At 41.6% G+C, this 12,001-nt stretch overlaps 1 protein-coding gene across 1 annotated transcript in view; it reads right to left on the minus strand.

Moving 5' to 3' along the window:
- LOC127571696 (endothelin-converting enzyme-like 1) overlaps positions 1-12,001 on the minus strand; it is an 81,022-nt gene continuing 69,021 nt past the window's right edge. The window contains exons 16-17 of the mRNA XM_052018303.1: positions 9,012-9,088; positions 1-520 (exon numbers count right to left, since the gene is read on the minus strand). Coding sequence (XP_051874263.1) covers positions 421-520; positions 9,012-9,088 — 177 coding nt within the window. The 3' untranslated portion in view covers positions 1-420. The remainder of the gene's footprint in view (positions 521-9,011; positions 9,089-12,001) is intronic.

The following is a 12,001-nucleotide window of genomic DNA, read 5'->3' on the forward strand; positions in this document are numbered from 1 at the left end:
AAACATTTTTATTTATAAGACACATTTTAAGCTTGAGTAAAGTGCACAAATATTCAACCAGTCTAAACATCTTGCTTGGTTTGTAATGGTTGATATACATTGAAATAGGATTTTGCTATGGCAACATGAAGTACAGTGCAATTATGAAAAAAAACATTGATCTCTTAAAACAGTTTATGACTTATAACAAAGCATGGTGAAACAGAATGTTATTTGAACAAAAAAAACTACTTACACAAAGATTTTCATAGTAAGTAATTAACAGAAGTACAGATTTTGCTGTTCTTAATACAGTTAGAAGAATTTACTTGATTTTATTTAAGAAATCAAAAATGCAGTCAAGATAATAAAATTAACCAGCCACATTTTATTCAACATTTAAAAAAAAAGTTGTTTATTTCAAAATACACAAATTTGAAATCACCACACTGAACACTTTTCAATGGGATTCATTGGAGCTCTTTTAGGGCAATGGAATACCCTTCCAAATTCATCAAATTGAGAAACACTTCCAATAACCCTGTTAAAATAAAAAAGGAAGGTAACCACTTGTGCAATAGACAACTCATTCATCTAATTCTGTGTTCTGCCAACTCTGTGTTCATAAGCAACAAAAACATACAGAGTGCAACAATAGAAATGAGAAGGTGTTTCATCCTGATCTCACTTGGGTGATAGGAGAAGCACTACAATGGCCCTCAGTTTCCTAGAACTAGGAAGGAGGCAAAAAGCACAGCTTCCCAGTTCCCATTGTTATTCAGCATCCTCTGATGTAAGAGTTTGTTAGGTGGGAAGACAATTGGGGTTGGGTGTCTCCCGTAATCTGCTGACATACAGGCTTGAATTGTGCTAACTGACAGCCAATAGGGACCCCCCGGTGTATCAGCCGCACATGTTATACCACATCCTTAACCACCACAAATAGGTAAAATTCTGAGTCAAACTGGAGGTCAAGATAGGCTCATCTGACTGTCCATTCCTTGGCTGAATTCACAGTAGGTTTCACATTCTTCATCTTCATACAGTTAAGCATTCACTTTTTAATTCTGCTTTACTGCCTGCTCCTTTAGGCACCTTTGTAAAGTTTTAATGTACTGATGAAATATTTCATTTAGACTGCTTAAGAAAAAGAGAAGTGGGATCTTTAATGAAAATTAAACTTGGGATATAGGAAATACTTACAAATTGGTTATAGTAAAGTAATCCATTTCATTCTTTTTAGTTAAGGGTATCACTTTCAGGTTTCCCTGCTGTTTAACAGGAAAATTGGAATTCATAAAGAATTTAGAGGGCTATAGGCCAAACACAGGCAGATAGGACTAGCTCACTGGTCAACACAGTCAGCATAGACGAACTGGGCCGAAGGGCCTGTTCCCCAGCAGTAAGACTCTATGACTCTAATTGGATGGAAAATTTATTAATTGCACTTGGGTATTGATTTGGTAATCTTAGACACAATTTCAAAATTATAGGAGATTTCAAGTGCCATTTAGCTCAACGTTTATGCTAATGAGACATCCCTACTGCCAGAAAGACATAGAAATCAGCTGTGGATAACTTTAAGGCTACAGGAAAACACAAGCATTTGGTAAGTAATATAGATGTAGTGCAGTCTTGTCATAATCAATCAGGCAAACCAATTTTTACCAAATGATTTATAATTCATTCTGGTAAAAGTGTGGGCTTCTTACTTGTTATTTGTTTAAAAGAATTTAATGTTCTTTCATTTCAAAGCATTTAAGTACATTTCATTGATGATTGAATGTGTTAAGAATATTCTCTACTAGTTCACTGAAGTATTGATAAATAAATAGATCAGTCAGGCAAAACAAATTCACAACATGAATAACTCGCAGACAACATCTGGGAAAGCAGTGAGCTGATTTAATACACCGTGTTAGAGGGTAATGTTTTGAAACAATCAAGCTGATGTGATCGGTATCAGTTGTCCCTTATTTATTTCCACCATGCTGTACAATCTTGACCTTATTTTGCCCATTCAATCCTGCTATCTTGTTCTTTTCCACTATCTTTTAAAAACACAATCATCAATCCACTTATGGGTCTGGCCACTTCTAGGATCCATTTGACCCAGTAAAGATTAGAACTGAATCATGTGCTTTAAAGCCAGAATGAATGTCTTGGTCCAAGGACTATGACACAATATATAACTTTTACTTTGCTCTCAGCTATTTGGGGAAGGGTTATCATGATTTGAGAATGCCAATGAAAGGGAAGTCCATTGATTCAAGTTGACAATGGACTAACAAGATTTAAAGGCCAACATTGCAAATCAAATAAACGCAAAAACTGGAGATTTAAAATAAAGACACAAAATGATGGAAACCTTCAGCAGGTCAGGCAGCATGTCCCAACACTCACAGGTACATACCCATCTGCACTTTAAAAAAAAAATCTCCTCAGGCTGTGCACAGCTGTGCAAGGAACTTAGCATGAGTTTGTGTCCTTCCTACTGTTTCATGCTACTGTGCCAAGAACCTGGCACAATTCTCTGCCCTCCACAGGCATTCCCACATCAATAAATGTGCCATGATTTGGTGTAGTATTGGGTGGGCTGGGGTAAGAGGTGCAGCCACTCAGCACTGAGATGTGGGGCTCAGCAGTGCACCCTGGCTGCACAGTGAGTTTACCTCATTGTTGGGTACTGACATCTCCTGCTTCATAAGCTGAGAGACCACCCAGATCCTATTGTTTGTATCATCACCTTATGTCCGTTTCCACCCCTCTCTGGCTGTGTAGTAATCCTCAGCCCAGAGGTTGTTACTATGGTAACAAGCTGACTGGTCTCCAATGGTTGTTGAGGTTATCATAGCGAAACCTCTGGGCTGGGGTGAGTTGTACAACCAAACCAAGAGAGGGGGAGACAGAAGCTTCCTGCACATCTAACGGGAGGTGAGAAAAGAGGTTGTCGGATCTGGGTGGTTTGTTATCAGCTGCTGATAAACCCAAGCAATGGCCCCCACTCTCTGTGTCATACAGGGTACAGACCTGACCCCACATCTCAGCGGTGAGTGGCTACACAGCTCACTCCAGCTTGGCTAACATCAAGCCTCACAGGCAGCATCTCTACACAGAACCATCAGGTGATTCATTAATGTGGGAATGTCAGCAGGGGGCAGGAATACGGATGAGGTTCCATTTTACATAAACGTGAAGCAGGTTGCATTGGTGACATTACATAAAGAACATATACATGAATTAGAATAACTCAAAATCATGTAACTTGCATCCAATTGTACTGTAGCGTGAGGGCAGCAAAGATTCACCTGGTTTCAGGGATAGCACATCTGTCATATGAAGTGAAGAGAAGAGGCTCGGCATCTATTTTCTGGAGTTTAGAAGAATGAGAGGGGACCTCTTTGAAGCATACAAAAATTATCAAAGGGCTCGACAAGGTACATGCAGGAAGGATGTTTTCCCTGTTTGAGGTGCCTGGAACTAAGGGTCAAACCCTCAAAGTAAGGGATAAATCATTCAGGACTGAAGTGAGGAAAAAGTTCTTTGGAATTCTCTACCTTGGAGAATGATTGATACATTCAAAACCATCAATAGATTTCTGGATGTTAGAGGAAATAGGGTGAAAAAGGGTGAAAAAATGGTGTCAAGGCAGAAGATCAGCCATGACCTTACTGAATGGCAGGACTGGCTTGAGAGATTGAACAACCTACTCCTGTTCCTATATTTTAGGTTCTTATGTTCTTATAAAGATCAGGTTCTGAAATGATGACAAGGACCACATCTCTATCATAAAAATTTGGTTGGGTTGGACACATCAGTAAGGGGCAAAGCGTAATTACCATTAACTTAGTTTTGTTTCATTTAAAGATGAGAGGTCATCATCCCCTATAAGGTAATGGACAGTAATAGACTTGTTACAGGTCTGCAGTAAGAGAGCAGTGGTTCCTGGGATAAGTATTAATGAAGTGCAGAGTGGTGATTGTGCCCAAAGGCTGCTTTGGGATGGAAATGTAAATCAAGAAACTGTAATGCTGGAAATCTGAAATACAAAAAAAGAAAATGCTGGAAACACTTAACAGATTATGCAGCATCTCTAAAAAGAGTAACAGTGTCAGGTCAAAGATGCAGTGAGGATGGAGGAGGTATGAAAAGGAAAAGGGAAACATTTCTGATAGGTGCTTAATTGCTTATTTGATAAGCTGTTGATGATGCCATCTGATTGAAAGATTAATGAGGACAGTTAGAGAGAGAAAACAAATCAAGGAATTATGTGAAAGCTGTAAACTACAGGTCAGAGCTGCAGGAGATGCCCAGCAGATCAGGTAGTGTAAATGAAGAGAGAAAAACTGAGTTAATATTACAAATCAACAACCTTACAGCAGAACTGGCCAGTTCTGATATAAACAGAGGAAGTAAGTAATGTGAAATTGTTGGATTTGATATCAATTTTGGGCAGCTGCAACATTTTCCGATGGAAGATGAAGTGCTATTCCTCAGTGTTAAGTCTCATTGGAACAGTGCAGAAGTCATAGGTAGATAGGTCATAGTGGGAGTGGGACAGAGAATTAATGAGACAGGCAACTGGAATTTCAGCGTCACGCACTCTGGGTGCTCACAAAGCAGACACCCACTCTGCATTTAGTTTCTCCATCACAGAAATGATATTGCAAGCATCAAATGCAAATATAGAATAGATGATACCACAGATCAGAATACCTGATCTGTGTGCTATGTCTCACTGAAATGTGGCTTACACCTGTTTCACCTGGCTGTGCCATTCAACTTGAGGGCTTCTCAATCCACCGAATGGACCGTACAGAGTCCTCGGGAAAAGTTAGAGGTGGAGGGGTCTGCTTCTTAATCAATAACTTGTGATGCTCAGATGTGACGGTCCTGGCAAGCTCCTACTCACCCAGCCTGGAATATCCAACCGTGAAGTGTCGACCATACTACCTGCCACGGGAGTTCACTTCAGCTATCCTGATGGCAGTCTACATCCCACCCCAGATGGACATGAAGCCTGGATTCAATGAACTATACTCTGTGGTCAACAACCTTGAGACAGGATACCCTGAGGCCCTCTCCATTACTGCAGGTGACTTCAACCAGGCCAACCTCAAGAGCGTGTTACCAAAGTATTACCAGCATGTCTCCTATTCCACCAGGGGCCCTAACACCCTTGACCTTGTATCACCCTTGACCCTTGACCATCAAAGATGCCTTCCAAGCCACCCTTTGCCCTCACTTTGGTAAATCAGACCACCAGGCTGTGCTCCTTCTCCCTGCATACAAACAGAAACTGAAATGGGAGGATCCACCACAGAGAGTCGTGCAGTGCTGGTCTGAGGAAATAGATGAACTTCTATGTGACTGCTTTGAGTCAGTGGACTGGTCCATGTTCAAAGACTCAGCTGCCAGCCTTGATGAGTATGTCACCACCATCACAGACTTTATCAGCAAGTGGGTTAGTGAGTTGAGGACTGTGTATCAAGGAGGACAATACGGGTGTTCCCAAACTGGAAACCACAGATGAACCGGGAGATCCACTCCTTACTGAAGTCGAGGACTGCTGCACACAAATCTGGTCATCCTGACCTTTACAAGGAATTGAGATATGACCTCCGGAAAGCTATCAGGAATGCCAAGAGACAATGCCGTTTCAAGATAGAGTCCCAGACTAGCCGTCAGTTGTGACAGGGCTTATATGCTATATTGGGCTACGAAACAAAGTCGGGCAGCATAGTTAACAACAGCGCATCCCTTTCTGATGAGCTTAATGTATCCTATGTGTGTTTTGAACAGAAGGGAAGTGGATTATCACTACCCACCCTGACAGCCTCCAATGCAACTGAACCCATGGTCACCATAAGATCAGTCTTCTAAAGAGTGAACCCGAGGAAAGCATCTGGCCCAGATGGAGTCCCTGGCCGAGTGCTCAGATCTTGTGCTGATCAGCTAGCGGGAGTATTTGCAGACATATTTAACCTCTCCCTGCTTCAATCTGAGGTTCCCACCTGTTTTAAGAAGACCACTATCATCCCAGTACCGAAGAAAAACAAGGCAACATGCCTTAATGACTGCTGACCAGTGGCTCTGACATCCACCATCATGAAGTGCTTTGAAAGGCTGGTCATGACACACATTAACTCCAGCCTCCCAGACAACCTCAACCCACTGTAATTCACCTACCACCGTAACAGGTCTACAGTGGACACCATCTCCCTAGCCCTACACTCAGCCCTGGAGCATCTGGACAGTAAATGCACCTACGTTAGACTATTGTTCATTGGTATTGGTATTGGTTTATTATTGTTACTTGTACCAAGGTACAGTGAAAAGCTTGTCTTACAAACCGAATGTACAGGTCAATTCATTACACAGTGCAGTTACATTGAGTCAGTACAGGGTGCATTGATGTAGTACAGTTAAGAACAATAACAGTACAGAGTAAAGTGTCACAGCTACAGAGAAAGTGCAGTGCAATAAGGTGCAAGGTCACAACAAGGTAAATCGTGAGGTCATAGTCCATCTCATTGTATAAGGGAACTGTTCAATAGTCTTATCACCATGGGGAAGAAGCTGTCCTTAAGTCTGGTGGTACGTGCCTTCAGGCTCCTGTATCTTCTACCCAATGGAAGAGGAGAGAAGAGAGGATGTCCCGGGTAGGTGGGGTCTTTGATTATGCTGGCTGCTTCACCAAGATAGTGAGAGGTAAAGACAGAGTCCAAGGAGGGGAGGCTGGTGTCCTTAATGCGCTGGGCTGTGTCCAGGTAGGAGCTGACTACAGCTCCACCTTCAATACTATAATTCCAAGCAAACTCATCACCAAACTCTGAGACCTGGGACTCAACACCTCCCTCTGCAACTGGATCCTTGACTTTCTGACCAACAGACCGCAATCAGTGAGGATAGGCAGCAACACCTCCAGCACGATTATTCTTAACACTGGTGCACATAAGGCTGCATCCTCAGCCCTCTACTCCCTATATACTCATGACTGTGTGGCCAGGTTCTGCTCTAACTCCATCTAAAGTTTGCAGATGATACCACCATAGTAAGCCGTATGTCACATAACGATGAGCCAGAGTACAGGAAGGAGATAGAGCACTTAGTGACATGGTGTCATGAAAACAACCTTTCCCTCAATGTCAGCAAAACAAAAGAGCTGGTCACTGACTTCAGGAAAGGGGACAGTGTACATGCACCTGTCTACATCAACTGTGCTGATGTTGAGAGGGTTGAGAGCTTCAAGTTCCTGGGAGTGAACATCACCAATAGCCTGTCCTGGTCCAACCACATAGATGCCACAGCCAAGAAAGCTCATTAGTACCTCTACTTCCTCAGGAGGCTAAAGAAATTTTGCATGTCCCATTTGACACTCACCAATTTTTAGTCGATGCACCATAAAAGCATCCTATCTGGATGCATCATGGCTTGGTATGACAACTGCTCTGCCCAGGACTGCAAGAAACTGCAGAGAGTTGTGGACACAGCCCTGCGCATCATGGAAACCAGCCTCCTCTCCATGGACTCTGTCTATACCTCTCGCTGCCTTGGTGAAGCAGCCAGCATAATCAAAGACCCCACACACCCAGGTCATTCTCTCTTCTCTCTTCTCCCATTGGGCAGAAGATAGAGGAGCCTGAAGGCAATATACCACCAGGCTAATGTACAGCTTCTATCCCACGGTGATAAGACTATTGAACGGTTCCCTTATACGATGAGATGGACTCTTGACCTCACAACCTACCTTGTTTGACCTTGCATCTTATTGTCTACCGGCAGTGCACTTCCCTGTAGCTGTGACATTTTACTCTGTATTCTGTTATTGTTTTTACCCTGTACTACCTCAATGCACTCCGTACTAACTCAATGTATCTGCACTGTGTAATGAATTGATCTGTACGATCGGTATGCAAGACAAGTTTTTCACTGTACCTTGGTACAAGTGACAATAATAAACCAATACCAATAAGCGCAAGTAAATTGAAGGAACTCCAACACGATTTCTGTCACTTTCAAAGGGATTCCCCTCCACAGCCTTGTTTAACCACCAACCACCTCCTCCCCACACCCCCCCACAACACCCTGAAGGGACCAATTCCTTCATGACTCCTTGATCCACTTTTCATCTTCATGGACAAGTCCCCTTCTCATTGGCATTTTCCCATGCAACCACAGGATGTATAACACCTGCTCTTTCACTCTTCCCTTCCCACTCTCCAGGGACCCAATCCATCCTTTCAGTTGAAGCAACACTTCACTTGCACTTCTTCCAGTCTGATGTATTGCATTGGGTGGTCATAGTGCTTTCTCTCATTCCCAGTTCTAATGAAGCTTTACAACCTGAAACATTGACTCTGTATCTCTTTCCACAGATGCCCTGTCTTGCTGATTTTCTTGCATTTTCTGTATTTATTGCAAGCTTGAACTTTGGTAAGAGGAAATGATAGTGCCATTGCAGTTGCTGCTCGTAAGGAACAACGTAATTATTTTTTGATATTTATATGATAATTCAAATAAAAATTGTGAGAAATGTGCAAGGAGCTACATCCTTGTTATCCCCATCTGCGCCAGCATACAAGATCAGAATTTACCCTATTGACTCTTGATCTCTTGATGCCATGTGAAATGGATGAGCAAGCCTCATGCTTGTAAAATCAATTGCTGCCAAGGAAAACAGATTACACTAGCTTCTCAAGGCAATTAGGAGTGGGCAATAAATACAACCAAAAAACTGGATTTCATATCCAGGAGAACAAACAAACAAAAAAATTATTATATTTTGCAAATGTAAGCTATACACAGGCAGTATTTTTTGAAAAATAATCGCTATAGCTTATTTCTCTGTTTGTATCAGCACTTTAGTTTGAAGAAATATATTTGGAAGATATTGCTATAGGTATATCTGTGCAGCAAAAGCACCTTATTGATTCAAAATCATTCAACGAGTCCAGGATCCACCATAGGGTTGTATTAAGCTGCTTTTATTTCATGCATTAGTTAAAGTGATCAAATATTATAATAAATACCTGCAGTGTTCTGGGGCATGTTTGTCAGTAAGCAGCTGTAAGTAGATGGATTGTGATCGTCTCTTCATACACCAGTTCTAGTGATGCAATGAAACAATTTAAAACACAATCAATATTTAATTGTGTAGCCTACATTAAATATCACAATATCAAATTAAGGACACTATTGTCTCAAATAAGTTATTTTTGCAGAAGATAATTGCACATTTTTGACATTATATTTAGCGGAAGCTTTACCAAATGGGTAAAATAAACTGCACATTTCTTAACTTCTTGAAGGTAACCGTATTTCAGATGTCCTGCAGTTGATTTTATGCTGGATTACAGTGAGGTGTGGTGTCATATGAACAGAACAGTTTCGCATAGCCTGTAGAAAGGTAGGTTACTTGACGAGATTCATCTATGCCACCCATAACACTGAGTGGAGTGGCATTTGAACAGGTAGGACAGTTTAGTTCCAATTCATTATGGAGATGAAATGTTTACTAATGTTCTAGCACACAAAAAAGATCTGATTTTGCCAATGGTAATAATTGACAAAACAATCTCAAAATAAAAACTTGATAATTCTTGCTCAAGATGCATACTTACTGTATATTTTGGACTTCTGTTTTAAAGGCATAACTGCAGATAGCATTAAGTTCATAAAAGTAGTAAGCAATGGGGAGGATAGTGAAAGACTTGAGGAGGACAGTGTCAGTGTTATGAACCAGCAACAAAAGAAAGACACTGAGTCATGATTCATGTTAAAGACTACTTTATTAATAGCTACTTATGATAATAAGAAAAATAAAAGTAAAAATGTTAAAATGTTAGCAGTAAAAATGTTAAACCTTAAACATTAACCCCAAAACCAAACTCGTAGTGTGTGTGTGGCAAATTCCCAAACTCCAAGTCCAGGAATGGTTCTTAAAGTTCAGTTCAGCAAGCCATAAGGTGAAACATGAGCAAAGGCTTCTTCAACAACCACCGTTGTCTGAAGACGTAGATGTAGAGAGAAAATAGAGAGTAATTACGAAATCCAAATGTTCCACGATGGAACCCAAACGACACCTCAGCGTTTACTTGGTAGTGACTTCCTCACCCCGAAAAGCATCTGAATCGTGGCTGTCCACACAAATACCTGTTTCCTTCTACAGGTCAACAACAAAGTGAACTCTACTGCGTCGTTCTGAAGTATCTGCCACCCCGAAAAGCATCCGAGACGTGGCCATCCACACAAACACCTGTCTCCCTCCACAGGTTAACGACAAAGTGGACTCCACCGGATTACTCCAAAAATCCATACGTGGATTGTAGTGACAGACACAGTTATTGTTTCTCATCCATCGATAGAGAAACTAGCAGGCTGGTGTCTCTCGCTCTCTTCTCCCTCTCTCTCTCCTCTGACTGACTCCGACTGACTTCTTCAACAATATCCTTTATCTTTTGTTGACGTAAGCATGCCCCACACACACGCACGCACGCACGCGCGCACACACACACACACACACACTATACCCTATCTTAAAGGGACATTCACCAATAGTAACCTAGTCCGTAACAGTCAGGCTGATGAAATGGGCAGATGCATTGGTGATGACACCTATCACTGAGAAATATAAGGAGATACAATTTTTGTAGTAGTAACAAAGAGGAGCAAAATGAATGCAATGTTCCTATTTTCACGGCGTGTAAGAACAGACTGATGAAGGTGAATGTAAAGATTATGTGAAGGAGGCACAGTACGTCGGGAAAATTATACAAGTTCCTTAATTTTATTAAAACTGTTCTTCCACTTTGTAGGAGCTTTGTGTTCACTTCTGGGTATGGTGCTTTAGGAAGAATGTCAGATATTTAGAGACAATGCAGGAGAGATTTAACAATATGATACCAGGAATGAGGAACTGGGTTGTTTTCCTTAAGGCAGAGATGGTTAACAGAAAATGCAACATAGATGTTCAAAACTCATGAACTGTTTGGATACAGTACATAAGAAAAAGTAGTTTCGAGCACCAAAGTATTAATAACCAGATGACACAGATTTAAGATGATTGCCAAAGTTCCATTGGATGACGGGAGGAACATTTTTTACATTGCAAGGTTTTGATCTATAAAGTACTGATATAAAAGGGGAATGGAAGCAGATTCATTTTTGAATAGTTACATTCAAAAGATAAAAATCTGAAGGGGAAAAAAGATCAAAGCTAAAGAGCAATAACATGGGTCAGGGAATGGAACATTGTTAAAAGCTGGCACAGGCACAATGGACCAAATGGCCCATTCACTCAAATGGCCTGGTTATCAGTCAGTTTTGGGCCTACTGCTGATAACTTCAGTAGTGCCCCAGGCTTAAGCGGGTGTGGTGGAGACAGGTGCCTCCACTGGAGTCCTTGGGAGATCAGATGATATGGGGAAATGAGAATCAGTGGGCTGAATGGGGGTTGCTGGGCTGAATGGACTGTCAGGAGGAAGAATTGGTGGCAGACAATTGATTGGAGAGTTGTTGGGACAACTAGAGGAGTGGAAGGGAACTGAAGGTGCGTGGGTGAGACATGTGAGCAACAGATGGGGTCATTATTGTAGTAGGTCTTATCAGGGTCCCAGTCTTGCACTGCACTGTGAAATCCTAATTGTTCAGGTAGTGCTCAATGATGGTTGCTCCCGGGACAGCTTGATGTAATCTTCCTGGCAATGATCAAAAGTTAGCATTGCGCAGGTAATGATAATTTGATGTTTATCTGGTGCTGATATCACACTGGAAAATAGCCAGTTGAACTTCTGCAGTGAAGTGAAACAACCTGGAAACAGTTATCAATGTGTTTCACTCTCAGGTAGTTATATTTTTCATTGTGAAGCACTTAAGTAAATGGTGCACAGTAGTGTAGTGGTTAGCATAACACTATTACAGCACCAGCGACCTGGGTTCAATTCTGGCTGCTGCCTGTAAGGAGTTTGTACGTTCTCCCCATGTCTGCGTGGGTTTCCTCTGGGTGCTCCGGTTTCCTCCC

This window comes from Pristis pectinata, chromosome 6 (assembly GCF_009764475.1).
Source record: "Pristis pectinata isolate sPriPec2 chromosome 6, sPriPec2.1.pri, whole genome shotgun sequence".
Taxonomy (NCBI): Eukaryota; Metazoa; Chordata; class Chondrichthyes; order Rhinopristiformes; family Pristidae; genus Pristis; species Pristis pectinata.